The sequence below is a fragment of the Terrapene carolina genome, unplaced genomic scaffold (assembly GCF_002925995.2).
Source record: "Terrapene carolina triunguis isolate 2854851 unplaced genomic scaffold, T_m_triunguis-2.0 Scaffold84, whole genome shotgun sequence".
NCBI classification, from domain to species: domain Eukaryota; kingdom Metazoa; phylum Chordata; order Testudines; family Emydidae; genus Terrapene; species Terrapene triunguis.
This window is the reverse complement of record NW_020664435.1, coordinates 7,571,374-7,587,881: the sequence shown is the minus strand read 5'-3', so window position 1 is coordinate 7,587,881 and position 16,508 is coordinate 7,571,374. Positions and strand designations below refer to the sequence as shown.

Here is a 16,508-nt window from a genome sequence, read left to right as displayed (position 1 = left end):
CAGAAATACAGTAGTGTTACATTGCAGCCTTCCAGCAAGAGTATTTATGTGTTTTTAATCTAACTCCTCTGGGTCTATGGTATTCATTTTAAAACATAACTAATGTCAATCAGGAGTAAGTCCACTGAAGTAAATTAAGTTAAACTGGTGTGAACAAGAGGAGAATCAGAACCATTGTAGGAGAGAGTGTATATGAGAGGAGAGATTATATATGATGGGAAAAGCCTAAAAGAACAGAAGTGTGAACAGGTTGGGGAGCAATATAAGGCTCGGCTTAGACCCCATCATTCCCAGTGTAGCACTGCATAGCACTTTACAACTACGTAACAGCCCAGATTAAACATTCTGGAAGAAAAAAGAGAGAGACTGAAAACAGTTCAGTTATAAGCTTTTTCATTTTAGAATTCAAGCTTACACAGTTATCTAGGCCCACTATATTCATAATTACATTTGAATATCTGCATACAAAAGCTATGTAAAAATTATTCTCCTCCCAAATATACAAATTTTCTCTTCGGATAGTTTAAAAGATTTGCGGTCACAGATTTTTAATATATATATATTTTAGGCTGAAAAAATATTACTGATATAGCATATCACTTACTCCTGTTTGCAAAAAAATACATCATCCAAAGTACTGTCTCTCATTATACCGTGTAATGTTTGTCTTACCCTCAGGGCATGAAACCAACGATAACAATAAAAAAAGTTAACCTTTTGTCTTTTTTAAAGAAATGGCATGAAAGACTAATTTGATGTAGTTGTGAACAAATCAAAAATGAAGAGTTAAGAAAGTATGAAAACAGAAAAAGAAATTACAGTGTGTCAGCTAGTTCATGCCCTGATATTATTTATACCAACATTAAATGTGTAATTAAATAAAGTGTCTTTTAATGTTTTACATTGTGCTCAGTAATTTAAACAAATTTAATCTACACCATCTGGCTGATGCAGATTTACATTTGATTGTCTTGTGCATAAATAGGGTTAGCTTTTAAAGTAGGTAAACTGTGCAATGGACAGTCACAAAAAACTTTTACCTGCACAATATTGCTTTTGAAGGCGACAGCAGTCAATGTGGATACACACAAGAAATGCATACTCTTTGCATTTGCTAAACATTTATACAACACGGTAAAACTTTGTGATAAGGCCAAACCTTTTTTTTTAAAACAAGATTATTCTGTTGTAAAAAGATGTGCTCACATTACTTTGAATCTTTACGTGGAAAATAAATCTCTATTGCACTAGAATAAAATTTCTCTATATAAAATTTAAATAGGGATCATATCATAGCAATATCAAAAGGAAACAGCTGGTAAACAGTTCCATATTATTACAACAACAGGACAAATTAAGAGCTTGTTTAGGTCCTGGAGCCTCTACGTTAGTGAAAAGACAAGTATTGGACACTTTTAACTGCTCTCACAGTGAGAGAGAGAGAAGAATGTTCCTTGGTTGCTGATTTTGATTCTGTCACTGAAAAAGGTTTAGCCTTACAAATGTTGGCTACGTCTCAAAACAATAAGACTGATTTTTATAGTGTATGATTCATGCAGCAAAAAGTCAATATGACACATACAGGTTAGAGTTCCATAGCATAAAAATACATCACTAACAATGACATGCTCTGCTTGTGATCAACAGCCCTACCTAGGCTGATTTCTGATTTCTCCCTCTGGTCATATTTTTTCTTTTTTCTTTCTGAAACCGACCCCTGAAGGAGCAAGCATTTACCTCAAAGATGATTTTGGACCTTAGAGGTCTAATTTTAAAGTCTACATTTTGGCAGAGTGTAAACAAAAATCATTATCACACTGTATATACGTTATTTTAAATATTGGAACTAAGTTGGGATGCCAGATGAAAGGAATAAAATCTATATGCATGTATTATGTAGGGCAAAAACAGTGAAGATGACAATGAAAGAGCTGGGTTGACAGAAAGAATCATGAATAAAAGACCCCACTTGCTATACCTCTAGACCAGAGAGCAAAAATGAGAGTTATGTGGCACCATCAAACACAAGAGTATGGACTGCACTGAAAAATTCAGTTCTGTTGCACTCAGTCAGAAAGCCTTAGTCTACAAATACTACTGGGTGTAGTGCTTACTACTGGGAATTTAGTTTCTGAAGAAGTGAGGTTTTTACCCACGAAAGCTTATGCCCAAATAAATCTGTTAGTCTTTAAGGTGCCACCAGACTCCTTGTTGTTTTTGTAGATACAGACTAACACGGCTACCCCCTGATACTTGACACTAAAGTCTGTTACTCACAGTAGCAAGCACTATGTTCTTGAGCCTGCAAAGACTTGGGACTACGCATGTATGCAAATTTAATCATGTGCATAAGTCATTGCAGGAAGGGGGGCTAAGTCCAGTAGCAAGCATTTGCAATATCAGAGCCTAATATAGGTTCTAATTATGCACCGGTGTAAATCTGAAGTTAATGAAGTCAGACAATGTAAAATTGGTATGGAATCAGGGCCTTAAATGTCACTAGATCACATCTGTTAAACTAAAAGATGGATATTGGTTTTGGATTGATAAATACTGGTAATTCACCGCAATGAATTACTGCCAGATCCCATACCTTTAATATAAAAAAAGGGTTAAAAAAATACTGCTATATGTACTCATTGCTAAAAACACTCACCAACATTTTCAGGCTTGTTTTCCTAGCGTTAGGCACCGAAATCCATGTTTAGTCACTTAAATAGAGGTGGACTGATTTTTCAGGATACTGAGTAGTCACAGTTCCCAATGAAGTCAACATCTTGGAAATTCAGCCACTGATTCGGACATTTAAATACAAATTAAGTGCCTAATTCCAGGCACTCAATAGTGTAATCTACTAAATCTAATACTTTTAAACCTCATTGCTTTGCTTGTTAGATTTAATGGGGACAGGTTCACGTACCAGTAGCCATTTTAACAGCAGCCAGCCTGTAAAGTGTTTATTTTCAGTGCTGGATCAGACTGATGAAGCTTTCCTGAGTCCTGAGTCAGATGACTAATCTTTTTTGTTTTTGTTTTTTGTACAACTCTTACCTTTTCTATGCTATTTATTTTGAATAACTCAGAATTGCCAATCCCAAGGGTTCAAGAATCATGAACCAGGCCCCCAAAATCACAAGATTGGCTTAAAAATCGCGAGAGTTCTAAATTGTCAGTTTTGAGTTCTTATTTGCCTTCTACATTTTGAACATTTGAGTTTCACATTTTCAAGCTTTTTTCTACAACCAAAAGCACCAGAAAAAATCATGATGTAAAAAAATCATGTAACAACATGATTCCCAGAGCAGGGCTATCAGAAAAACAGCAGATATCTCAAGACTTGCAATAAAATTGTGAGTTGCCAACACTGGTAGCTGCCAGAAAGAAGAGTGTTTTTCTCTCTCTTTCACCTGCGGCACAATCAAATTTTTGTACACTAAATTAGTCATATATAGCCTTAGGAGCATGTGTGGGGTTCTCACTGGCATCAGTGGGCGTTTCCCATAAAGATTAGGGGCAGAATACAGCTCTAAAAGGTTTGTACGTTTCATTTTATTTTTGCTTACCAGATCTGGAAAACAGAAGCAAGAAATGGATCAACTATTTTATTTAATTTCTACAGATATCTGTCATTCTAACTAATTTGATTTTAAGATTTGTGCAATTATTTTTCTTTTAATGCATGCAGTTAGGATCTGCTCATGCAAGCCCTGACTCGTGTGAGCAGTTTTCACACTACTGACTGACTTTCTTGAGACTGCACATCTGAGGAAGAGTTTGCAGGACCAAACCCATCATTCTCACTATTTTGTATGGGTTTTGATTCCAAGTATAACCCCCAGTATTCTGGATGATGTCCCTGACCCCATGACATACTCTGGGTTTTACTGCAAAACAATCTGGAGAATGGTGTCATTCAAACATTTGCTTTGGGGGGAGGTGGAAGAATGGGAGCCAACAGGTGTTTTTAACCTCATACAAAAACCAAACATTTAAGAGCAAGTTTCCAGTGGCCTGGCTTCCCTTGTGCCTGCAAAAAAATGCACCTGTGTGTTTTACACCCACATGGAATTTTGGGCACAAATCTTAGAAGTCCAATATGTAAACTACTAAGATTAATGCTCACAACTCATTGCAGGTATAGATGCAAGTTGCACCAATAAACAGTGGCAGGGATTCAGCCTGGCTGAAAATATGACCGTTAGTATTCCAAATGCTTTCTTCGCACTGCAGCAGGAGTGAAAATAATTTCAAAATTCCCCTGGTGTTTTGCCCACAATGAAAGTTTTCCTAGTACCACATTTTCACGAGTCAAACACCTAGGGCTAGATTAGGGCCTTTAGCTTTGAATGTCCAATTATAACAACGCCTGTCTAGTTGAGCAGGAAAAGATACCTCCTTCTGTTTTTGTTATCTATTGATATGTGAATGCACAATGCAACAGAGGGAGCATGAAACATAGTCTGAGGCTGCACTAAATCTTTTCTGTTGCCAGGAAGAGGATGTCCTTCTGATGTATCCCACTTATAGATAAACCAGGAGATTTGCCTGGCCTGGAGTTTATAAAACTTCAGAGACTATCACCCTGTGATGAGGATGGATGAAACAGAGGAATCTCTACTCATAATGCCCTTGAAAAAGGCCCAAATGAGTGCCAGGAGCGCTGGCTGGCAGATTTCACCAGCAGGACATCCTGTTGTTGCTCAGTTCAGCTCCTACTAGTGCAGTCAATAGAAATAATTGATTTCAGGGAATTGAGAGAGAATCTAGCCAATCAAAATAAAAATGCACGTACAAAAAGGTACAAAAAGGCGGCAATATGTTTAAGACAGATGCTGAAGTTTCCTTTGTATTTATCTATCAGAGATTACTCTCAAGACATACTCTACATGTTACTGGGATAAAGCTGTACAGTCTGGAGCATAACTAGTAATAGGGTAGGTTTCTATCCTATTTGGAGTTCATCATAATCATTTTTTTCTCCCTGTGATCATTTGTATCTTTGCGTAACCCTGGGCAAATCCTGCAGCCAGGATAAAAGACCCATTCCTGCAGAGTGCTGAGTGCATACCGAGACCTGCCAAGTGCCCATCCCTTCCAGTGCCACTTGGATGTTGATGTGACATCCCCCTTCATTTCCTCTCCTGAAGTCAACCTGAGTTGAGGGCTCCCTGCTGCTGTTGGAAGAGCTCAACACCTCATAGGATCAAGCCCTCAGTCTTTATTCCAGTAGACCTCCCACTGAAGTCATCTAGAGTTTTAACTGAGCAAGGGCTCAAGGATTTTGCCCTCATTTTGTACAAATGAAAAAAATATATCAACCCCTCCTCTCCACTGTGTATTTGAAAAAAGAATTGATTGTAGAGGACACAGATATTTATGATCCATGTCATAATCCCAAGGATGTGATGCAATCACAGTGATGATGGTATTCTTAGGTCACAATGATAATGGTTACACTTAGAATGACCATGGAAAACTATACACTGTATCTCACTTGTGGCTTGCAAAATGAGGTAATACTGGGAAAAAGGCAGGGCAAAGTGCTTTGCCTTGGAGGCCTGTTTATTTTCTGCCACTTCAATTTTATCTCCCCATTTCCCCAAGCAGTGATGGATGTGAGCTGGTGACCACTTAAGTGCTGGTGATCAAGATTGGTTTGTTTGTGTTTTCACTGTTAAGCTGTTAAAGCATTCACATCAAGGGACTGAAGGACAAAATGCAATAGTCACAAGTACCCGCATTAAAGGGACATTTTCATCAATGTCTATAAAAAAAAAACAAAAAAAAAAAACCAAAACAAAAAGAACAGAAGAAGAGCTAGGCAATGGAATGAAATGACAGCCAGTAGTGCTATAGGAATTCTGAGAACCACTCCAGTCTTTCTAATCCTCAAACACTTCCAAGAACAAAGGGGGAAAGAGTTCCGTGGGGCATTCCACCTTCATGTGCAGGAAGCGGCTGGCGTGGCAGGCTCCAATCATTCGTAGATCTGTCACTTTCATCAGCAGTTTTGGCCAAAAGTGTGCAACGTGATGTTTTCTGTAATTAATGTAGTGTTCAAAGGCCAGGAGGAAACCTTCTTGACATTTTTCTATCCTCTCAACACTGAGGAGACCTGGGCGATCTGTAGGTAAAAAGAAACACAATGAATGTATTCATTTACAATAATAAATTCCTAATCAAAATCAAGAGAGGAAGGATGACCATTTAAGAAAGGCACTGGACTGAGACTCAGGACATCTGTGTTCAAATCCTGGCTCTGTCATAAACTTCCCATGTGTCCTTGCTCACTTAATCTCTCTGTACCCCAAAGATAGTAATGGTTCCTTCCTCCTACTCTTTGTCTGTCAGTCCAGACCCAAGAAGCCCTCAATGCCAGCTGGCAAGAGGGATATAGAAATATCCTGATTCTGCTATGTACATTCTAGTTCACCAAAGAATGTCACGTTAGATCTTAAATGAAACCCTGCTCACATGGTCTTTAATGCCGTTGTGAAATGTATGTACAGATACTAGGTAAGGAGTTCTGTATAGATACTGAAGATATGCTCGTAGAGTCTGCAGCAAGGTATTAGCCACCAGCAGAGATGAAAAAAATGGTTTTCTATTAGACAAAGAGATGTTTATTCACTGGTCTCTTTGTCAGGATGTAAATCAAGCATTATAAGCCAACACAATGGATGCCTATTTACATACAAAGTCAACGAAGAGAGGTGAAGTCAACAGAGAAGAAGCAGAGATGCAAAACAAGCCACAGGTGGTTAGCCTGTACTCTGACTACCGACAAAGAACTTTGGGGATTTATGTAGAAGGCAAAGAAGTCATCCCCTCATCCTGCTGACTACACCACTGTGACAATACTTGGGGTACCCAGGACTGTGAGTCACCTTGTTCCCCCTGCGTCCAGTGTCAGTGAGTCTTGCTTGTGCTTAGCTGGATGTTAGCTTTCTAACATCACCAGCCTTGTAGCCACCCAAGCACTCTCCTCTGTGTCATGTCAGCCCTTACTGTCCTTACCGGTTAACAATAGGTGCACCCCAGTCCCCAAGTCCCTTTGAAGCATTTCCCTGTGATATCCAGCCCTTGACTACTTATAGAAACATTGTGTCTGCTGTCCCCAAAGGAACAATATGTACAGCAGCTTATAAGATTCAGCTCAGGACCAGTATTTTACTTAACACCACAGCACTGAGATATATTTATAGTGAAAACAAGAATAAGTTTATTATCAAAGTCTAGACATTCAGGAGATGGTGAGTAAGAATATTGGAAACACATGGTTACATAAAAAACAAAATCATAACATGCTTTCTAGAGACTAAACTTAACTATCAGATTAACCTCCTATCTAATCCCATGGGAAGGCACAAGGTGAGCAGGCCTCCAGGAACACCTATGAACTGCACTCAGTGATGCTGGCAATTCAGCAGACAGTGCTCCTCCCTCGAAATCAGCACTGAAGCAATGCGCCAGTCTGGCTGTGAAAATGCTTCCTTTATGAGAAAACATTTAAAGGTCACTTTCAGGAAAGACGTTCCTATGGAAATGCCTTCTGAAATCACTATTTTACAAGCTAAGGCTTTGGAAAATAAACAGAGACTCAGACGTTTTCAGTGGAAATGTCAAATGAATGCAAATGATCAGGAAGGTCAATGTAAACCCCTGCCCTATGTATTGTTCACTACTCAAGACTTAAAGTGGTCTCAACCCCTCCTCTCCCACAAGTTGCCAGGTCTGTCGTTGCCCATGAACCACATTCTCAGTCCTGTACGTTACAGCACCCTGGGCTAGAGCAAAAGAGCAGGACACTTAGGGCTTGTCTTCACAATGGGGTAAGTCGACCTAAGTTACACTACTCCATAAGGTAGCTGGAGTCAACGTAGCTTAGGTCGACTTACTCCAGTGTCTTCACTGCGCTGCATCGACGGGAGATGATCTGTGGTCGACTTCCCTTACTCTTCTCGGAGAGCTGGCGTGCCGTAGTCGACTGGAGAACGCTCTGCCATTGATTTAGCGGGTCTTCACTAGACCCGCTAAATTGATCTCTGCTGCATCGATCGCAGCAGCATTGATCTCCCCGTAGTGAATCCCAGCCCTTAGAGAACTTAGCCTGAGGATGGCTGATGTCGGGCTCTCTATTTGTAAGCCAGGGAATGTTGGCCCAGACTCAGCTACATCACTGATCCCTTTCGAACAACCAATCCACCTCAGACCTCTACACTGTTTGCACATGGTCTGAGACCAAGGCCACCGTTATCTATCATCAAGTTTTTTTTTTTTGTGCTCATCCACATAGTTTCTAAGCCCCAGTGTGATGCAATAACCAAGGATTTCAGCTGCATCATTCTAGTGATGCCTTAGCCAGTGCTCCTATATTTAAAATACCCTCTGTTTTTTTTAGAGAGAGATTTGCCGCAGATACAATGAACCAGAACTTCACACGGGGTGGTTATAAAAGCTCTGGTGGTGCCCAATACGTTCTCGTTCTCACCTGATGACATGAGCAGCACAGCCTGGAGCAGGGCGACCTCCGTGTCATCCAGGTTAAACGAGGACAGCGACATGCCCAGGTCGAAGATGGCATCAGACACTACGCCGAGACCCCCGTTTTTCAGCTGACCCCTTGTCACTGCCATCTCCCCATTTAGTGTTAAAGTCTCACTCTCGGGGTCGTAGCGCACTGCTGCTCGGAGGGACATAATCTCCATACAGCAGCCTTTCAAAAGGATTATCTGGTCTTCACATGGCAGCTGCAGAGATTACACATGATAATGAAACAGTCTGCACTAACCAGGGTTTTCAAGCAAACTTAGTTTTGAAATACAATAAAATCCATGTTACTCTCAATAAACATCCAGGGCTGCTAAATATACTATTAACCCTGTTACACACCATACAGCTGATTGACTAAATACTCCCAAATATGAATGACACACCGAAAAAGCTAACAACTGTGTGTATTATATATTTTGCCATCCCTCTGAGTGGGTTCATTCCACCCAATTTCCATTGGAAATTAATATATCATATCATCGTAATGAAGTACTAATGGGTCAGAATTTCAGAAGACCTCAGCTCTCGTTAAGGCACTAAAATGAAGGGATCAGATTTTCAGAAGTGCTGTTCTCAATGGGGCTGCTGGAGGCTAAGCAGGTTTGAAAAGCTAGCCCAATACATTTTCATAATATCACTTTCCATTTGAAAAGCATTTTGCAAGGTTTAATCGACAAATTAATACTATCAGTTGTTTCTTTGGTTACAACAATACTGCACCTCTTACTTTTCTGACCTAGGAATAGGGGGGGAAATGATCACACATGGGAAGAACTATAATTGTGGGCTGGTTTTTAGTAAAAGTAGTAAAACAAATATTGTCTCTAGAGGAGATTTTTAAAAAATGCCTAAGTGGTTGGGACTTGTGTTCCTTATTCCTTTAATCACTTTTGAAATCTCCCCCTGTAATATTTTGGAAACCATCAAGTATCAGCATTTAATAAGAGACAATGAGCCAGATTCTGCTTTCAGCTATAGCAGTGTGACTCAGTTGCCTTTAGTGGTATGCTGGTGTGACTGACAGCAGAATTTGGATCATTATCTTCAAGGCATGTTGCAAGGCTCATCTTTTTCCCAGGGTTTGAAAATGGTGGGAGGAAGTGTAGGGAGTGAGAGGGAATTGTAATGCCAAAGATGGGGAACTATTTGAGCAGGATTTGTTGGAGGGTAATTCCTGAATTACTGCACTTAGGTTGTATTTATATGTTATTTCTAAGGTGCCTGCATAGTAGGAATAGGTGCCCTTTTTAGCATTTCTATAAAACTATCTAGCTACATAAATAAATGATAATGAAAGAAGAGTGAAATCTCCAAGACTGTTTTGAAGATGTCACTGTAAGTCAACAGCAAACATGACGTAGATAATTACGTGAAGATGAAGCTAAATCCTAATTGGGTTCTAGAAAGGAGAAACTCTGTTTCATTTTTGGTTCACATTAAGATATGATTTTTTCACTTTGAATCTCAAGTGAAGTAAATGTGTGTTTTTGGCAGTTGTGCACTCACTTGCATAATGATTACATTTAATCTGGTAGAAAAACTTACAGCATGGATGATGGACAATTGGCTAATAGAGGCAAAAGCAGTGTTCTATAGGAGAAGAGTTTTAAACATGGAGCCAGCGAAAAAGAGAAATTGACTAGGATTGCACAGTTATTTTTGCTGTGTGGCCAGTGTCAGGTCTAAAGTGTTAGATACATAAGGAAAATGACATGTCCCAGTCAGGGCAAGTCAGCTTCCTTCTGCATCAAGCTCAGCAGTTGCACATAGATGGACTGCATGGGGAAAGTGGCAGTTTAGCTTCCCAAAGGAAGTGCTGTGGTTTGGCTGCTGAGACCCAGTAAGGGAGGAGAGAAGGAGAAAGAAAAAAAAGGAGAAAGAAAGCAATTATATGAAGATGGTAAATGGGAGACAAATGCAGAGAAAAAAGAGAGGGGGAAAGAAAGGGGGGGAAACAGAGAGGGAATAAAGAGAAAAATGAGAAATGTCTGGAGAGACAAGGAAGGAGGAAAGAAACAAAGAGAAAAAGCACAGGATAGGGAGATACATAGAAAAAAATTGTTGTTTTTATAGAAAAAAAAAGTAAATAGTGGGATATAACATGAGCAAATAACTCATTATTTTTTCCACTGATCTAATAAACAAAGAAATTCCTTTACCCTCCCACCTCTCACGTAACCCCCTTGTAACTTCTTTATGGTGCACCTTTTCCCATAAGCCCGAAGGAAACACTGCACAGGCCATGGTTGAAGGGACATTGCTAGGTTAAATTGTGTCCAAAAAGTAGGCTTTGTAAAAATAAGGTTTTACTAAACTGAAGACCAATAGAAATGGTTCCTTGACTTAATTTGTTTAAAAAATACCACCATTTTATTTTTCTTAAAGAAACAAACACCCTCAGTGCTTGTAGTAGCCTGCACACCGTAGCATATCATGGTTGGGTCTGATGGAAGTTGAGAGGCCACTCTGGCAAGTTTTAGGGACTTGTTTCTTTTAGCTCTTTTCCCCCTTAAAAGGGCAAGAGAGATGGGCATAGAAAATAACCTGCAATTCATCAGAAAGCATGTAACCTCCTGGCGGCTGGAGCCCAGCCCCCGACAATGAAAAATAATTCCTTGTCTATTTCAAATATTCCCTTCCCCCACTCCCTCCCAGCTCTATTCTTCCCCTCTACACCTTCCCTGTCTCTACCCTTCTTTGCCTATCCATTGCTCCCCTGTTTTAACCCTCTTCAGTTCTTCCCCTATTTTCTCACCTATCTCCTTATGGCTGGGCAGGACTTGGATCCTACCTCTGTATGCAATGAGCCTGCCTGACAGACCAGGTAGGACCCTGCCTGCCAGGGCCAGGACTGGCTTCCTCCTAGCCTGCCTGGAGCACGGGCTGTCCACGCTGCAGTTGATGTTGGCACTGGCATCAGGACTCTCATCTTCCAGCAGCAATGTATGCCCACCAGAGATTGGGGCTGCAGCTACAGTTGACTGTGAACGATGAGCTCATCTCACTGGGCCCCCTGCTGGCCACAGATATGAACTTGGCGGCTCACAATTTGATTTTGAGACTGAAGTGACCTAAAACTGCATTGGCAAAACTCAGCACAGTCTTAGCCAAACCGGGACCGTTGACAACTCTGATACCATGCTACTAACCCATGAGCCTCTGAAACTGGGACTGACTAGCAGGTGCCCAGTCTATTTTCATTGTCCAAGCTGAGGGAAGTGCAATAGGGAAACAATAAAAATACAGTGTGCATCCCCTCTTGCAGCAGGCAGGGCATGGGGGAAAAGGGCCATGGCCCTTGCCTGCTCTGTCTCTTTTGCAGAGGTTAGCTGCACTGTCAGTTCTGGCCCCATGACAGCAGGGACTGTGATTGTGTCTGAACTTTGTGCAGGGGCCGACTGGGGAAGGGAAGGGCTTTTCCTCGCAAACTGATTCACAGCCAGAGTCTGGCCCAGGCAGGATTATTTGTAACCGAAGTAAAGACACCTGCATTTTAAAAAAAGTGAATCATTTTAGCCAGACTATGTCCCTTTCAAATAAGTACTAACGTTTGCCATTCCCATTCCTTTATTCCACATCTGTGGCCACATGAGAAGGCAGCTCTTCCGGCCCTTCGTATTCACTGTGAATGGTTTCTCATTCTATTGTCAGATATTGGTGTCTGCAGGAGCAAAGTTTAAAAGGTGGCTCAGCTGCTAAGGAGGCCTGACCTAGCCAAAACGTGTAACATACAAAGGTTGTGCCCCACAACTCCTGACTCATTTTCTTCATGCTTTCCACTCGCTTAAACTGTGAAGCATGTGGGCCCTGTGTGGCCAGGAGGGGTAGGAGATGTCAGATGGGCATTGCAGCCTGTTGTCTGATAGACCAGGTTTCCTAATTAAAAAGACTGCCTTGGAATGTCACTGCAACTTCCCACCACAAACACTAAATTGATGCAGACACCTCCCCTCAGACACTGGAGTGCTGCAGGGGCCTCCCTTTGGATTTTTAGATCTTCATACTTGGCCATTGTTTCATGCTTTCTTGGCTGACAGAGCCAATCCTCAGGTTAGCCAGGGAGAGCTATTTACAGTGCGCCAGCTATTGATACTTACCGCACTCTCTTTTGTAGGTGCCAGGGGAGGCAGAGGGCATTACCTGACATAACAGCTCTCCTTGACTAACCTTAGAGATTGAGCTGTCAGTCACGGAAGAGCACAATGGTGTGCCTGCCTTGAACTTCTTCCCTGACTGATGTTCAGTCAATGGGGGAAGAAGTGGTTCCCATGTTTGGATTTTGGATCATCTCCCTGAGCAGGCTCACTGTCATTTCCAAGGTCATTCTCTTGGCATATAACCAGTGGGGTCAAGTGCTGTTCTGCAGGATGGGATAGTAGAGAGGCAGTCGGCCGCTGCTACAGAACTTCCATGGCTGTGGATCCCAGGAGACTCTCAGATGTCAAGGTTATTTTCCAGTCGATTCCGCCCAGAATTTAAGTTAACATTTTTTTAAGTAAAGAGAGCAATCATCATCGTTTACTGCTCTCAAATTTACATTCATTCCCGATTTGCACCAGTGTGAGTGAGATCAGAATAGGGCCTATGCATGTCCTAATTACACTAAAATTAAATTTTAAATATTCCTCTTACAGTATATCTCACATTTGAATATCCTTCTGGAGTGAAGTGTTATTAGTTGCCTCCACTCTTTTGGAGTGTACATCTAACTTACATTTCACTCGTGGTGACGTGTGAGGGACAGATCGTGGCCTGGGTTTTTGCTGACATCCCATCCAGTACAAATGAGACAGTGCGGGAGGTATCTTAGTCCTGGATTCAGGAAGGAACTTAAAGCACATACTTAACTCCATCCCTACGTAGGAAAGCATTTAAGTAAATGCTTAACTTTAAGCATGTTCTTAAGTCCCAGTGGGTTAATGGGCCTTAAGTATTTTCTTAAAGTTATGCAAGTGCTTAAGTGCCCTTCTTGATAGGGAAGATTTATTGATTTTGCCACTGGTTTAGGCCCATACAAAACCACAAAAAGGGGATTTGGTTGATCATAGGAAACAGGAAATTAAATGACACTGAGATGATTTTTATCCTATTTTTTATTCTTCTAAGCCATCTGATTTAAAACAAAGTGAACTGATTAGTAAGGTCTTACCTCTTCACTTCATTCTTGCATGGTTCAAATCAACAGGAAGTGGTGGGATTTTATGAGGCTCAGATATAATTTTGTGTGTTTTCATGTCACAATGACATTACTTTCTATTGTTTCTCTTGACAGGGGCATTTAGAATAGCATAAAGCAAAAAAAAAAAAAAGAAAAAAAGAAAAAAGAAATTCTTACCTCACAAAACATAGGCAACTTTTTGGCAAAATCCACCACTCTTGTAATTGCTGGTGTGATAATTTTTGTAAACTGGCTGAAGGCTTCTAAATCCACTTTCCCACTTTCTGGGGCATTAACCATTGGTGCTTGCCCAATATCTTCTGGCTAAAGATATTAAGAAATACATTAAAAGGGAAAACTTGTTTCATTCAAGTCATCTTTCATAAATTTTTATAATATGGTAGGGATTATATATAAAGTCCACCACTCTGTTCCTATGAAATTAAACAATAACATTAACCATTATTTATGCTGGACCTATAGGGGCAATTTTTCTAAAACAAGCCATAAAATGTGCAGCTGTCTGTAAAATAGGTGATTACATAAAGAAATGGGTGATCAGTGTGCCATTACACCCATTTTGTGTGGGCAGCTGCATATTTTACACATGCAATTACCTGTTTGTGTCTATGCATATTTCGTGGGAGAAGTTTAGGTGTTTCTGCTTGGAAATTTAGGGCTGATCCTGCCTCCTTCCACTGCTCAGCACCTTCAACCTCCCCTGAAATCAAAGGGAGTTGAAGATACTCATTACCTCCTACCTAGAAGATGCTCAGCACACTGTAGGATTGGGCTCCTTGGCCCACCCAGTGTTATAATGTTATAACATCACAAAGAACACAAGCCAACTGCCAAGACCTATTTACAGAGGTGAGCTAACATGACTGAGACTAGGGATGGGCTGAAATTGGAGCTAGTTTGGATCAAACAAGAACTCCCTAAACATTTGCTCATTTAGGCTGAAATTTGTTCCTCTGCAGGGCTTCAGCAAAAGGCTTATGCAACATGTAAGTCCTATTTTGAGGATTTAAGTGGGGCTTATATGATGTATAAACTTTATCCTGAAATCCTGCAGAGGGGTGAATTTCACCTCAGTTGAATTTAGACTTGCATACTTTATTCTGTTTTTTTAAAAAACCCACACATATCCAAAGCTGTTCTTCTGTGTTCAAAGTAAGGCTTTGCAATTGCAAAAGACCTGCCAAACACTATGTGGAGGGAGCATTTTGTTCCATTACTAAGTTTAAAACTGCACAGGAGTTAGAGAAGAACTCCTTCAAGACAGTTGAGGTGTATGAAATTTACAGAAGTAGCTTTGAACAGTGATGCTGAAACTGCTGTTTGAATAATATAAATAACACAGGCTTAATAGGTTTTGTTAAAAGCAAAATGTCAAAGATTTTCCTACAGTTCTGCCATCAGTCAAAATCAAAATCTAACTTCTGTCAGAAGAAAAACTGGTGCTCTGTATAAAGCACATAAGCATCTGATTTGTAAAGAATTGGGAAAACCACATGTTATGTAACTCAACATACTAATGCAACGGAGGTTAGGGGGAAAAAATTTAGTACACAGTATCCATGTTCTTGCACTTTTAAACCAAACCAAACTGCAAAGTTTGCTACATAGTAATTTCAAAAACAACTGCGTCACTCTTTGCATATTCATTGTCTTTGTGTTATCTTCTTTATGTCCTGACACAACAGTGTGTGACCGTACATATAGAAATGTGTGATCCACAGTTGGAACTGAGTAAACATCAAAAAACCAATCAGCTGACTCAAATGCAAAACTTCCTGTAGTGGGCTTAATGATGGCTCAAGATTTGTGCAGTGGAGTACGCTGCAGGTGTCTGTGCTTATAGATATGAGAATTTCCATTTGGAGGTCATTCTATGGTCTGGTGCACGTTGGACTGAAGTAGGTTTCACTTTCCTTTGAGGCCCTTTGGTATTTGTGACATATGACTTTAATCACTCTTGTATGCTTCAGGAATATTTGGTATTCTGCATTCATTTCCTTTACAATTCAAATTTAGAAAAATAATCAGAAATGAAACAAACCCCTTTTAAGCGCTGAGCATCACAAACTTCCTTTTATTTTCTAGGCTGAATCTCAGTTATAGCTTATTCAATAGATAGACCTTTCCCCTAAAAAGGTCCCCAGGGACCGTCTATATTTTGCAATCCCAGTGATGTAGTATATGTATTATCCTGTTTTTGCCGAGCTTAATTCCTCCTCCCAGCATTTTCTTTTGTTTAAATAAATGTATTCATTTTTGAACAAAGGGGCAATAAAAATACAATTTTTAAAAAATCTGATTTTTGTGTTATTACCTGAAGCCATGCTGGATATCAGTCCATATGTGGAGAAGTGTGTCTGAATACACATGCACACACAAAGACTTTATTTATATTATGGACTGACACCAGTGTATCAGGAGTGAGACGTACTTTCTATTTTTCAGGTTTCAGAGTAGCAGCCGTGTTAGTCTGTATCCGCAAAAAGAACAGGAGTACTTGTGGCACCTTAGAGACTAACAAATTTATTAGAGCATAAGCTTTCGTGGGCTACAACCCACTTCTTCGGATGCATATTGAGTGAAACATATATTGAGGAGATATATATACACACATACAGAGAGCATGAACAGGTGGGAGTTGTCTTACCAACTCTGAGAGGCCAATTAAGTAAGAGAAAAAAACTTTTGAAGTGATAATCAAGATAGCTCAATACAGACAGTTTGATAAGAAGCAAGTGTGAAAATACTTACAAGGGGAGATAGATTCAATGTTTGT

The 16,508-nt window shown here is 40.3% G+C and overlaps 1 protein-coding gene across 2 annotated transcripts in view; it reads right to left on the bottom strand.

The window, feature by feature from the left end:
• Nucleotides 1-420: 420 nt before the first annotated feature.
• The window catches only part of THRB (thyroid hormone receptor beta), a 271,485-nt gene continuing 255,397 nt past the window's right edge, over nt 421-16,508 (bottom strand). For both annotated transcript variants that reach the window (XM_026649372.1, XM_026649371.1), the window contains 3 exons: nt 13,889-14,035; nt 8,492-8,750; nt 421-6,124 (listed from right to left, as the gene is read on the bottom strand). In XM_026649372.1, the coding sequence (XP_026505157.1) occupies nt 5,883-6,124; nt 8,492-8,750; nt 13,889-14,035 (648 nt within the window). In that variant the 3' untranslated portion in view covers nt 421-5,882. The remainder of the gene's footprint in view (nt 6,125-8,491; nt 8,751-13,888; nt 14,036-16,508) is intronic.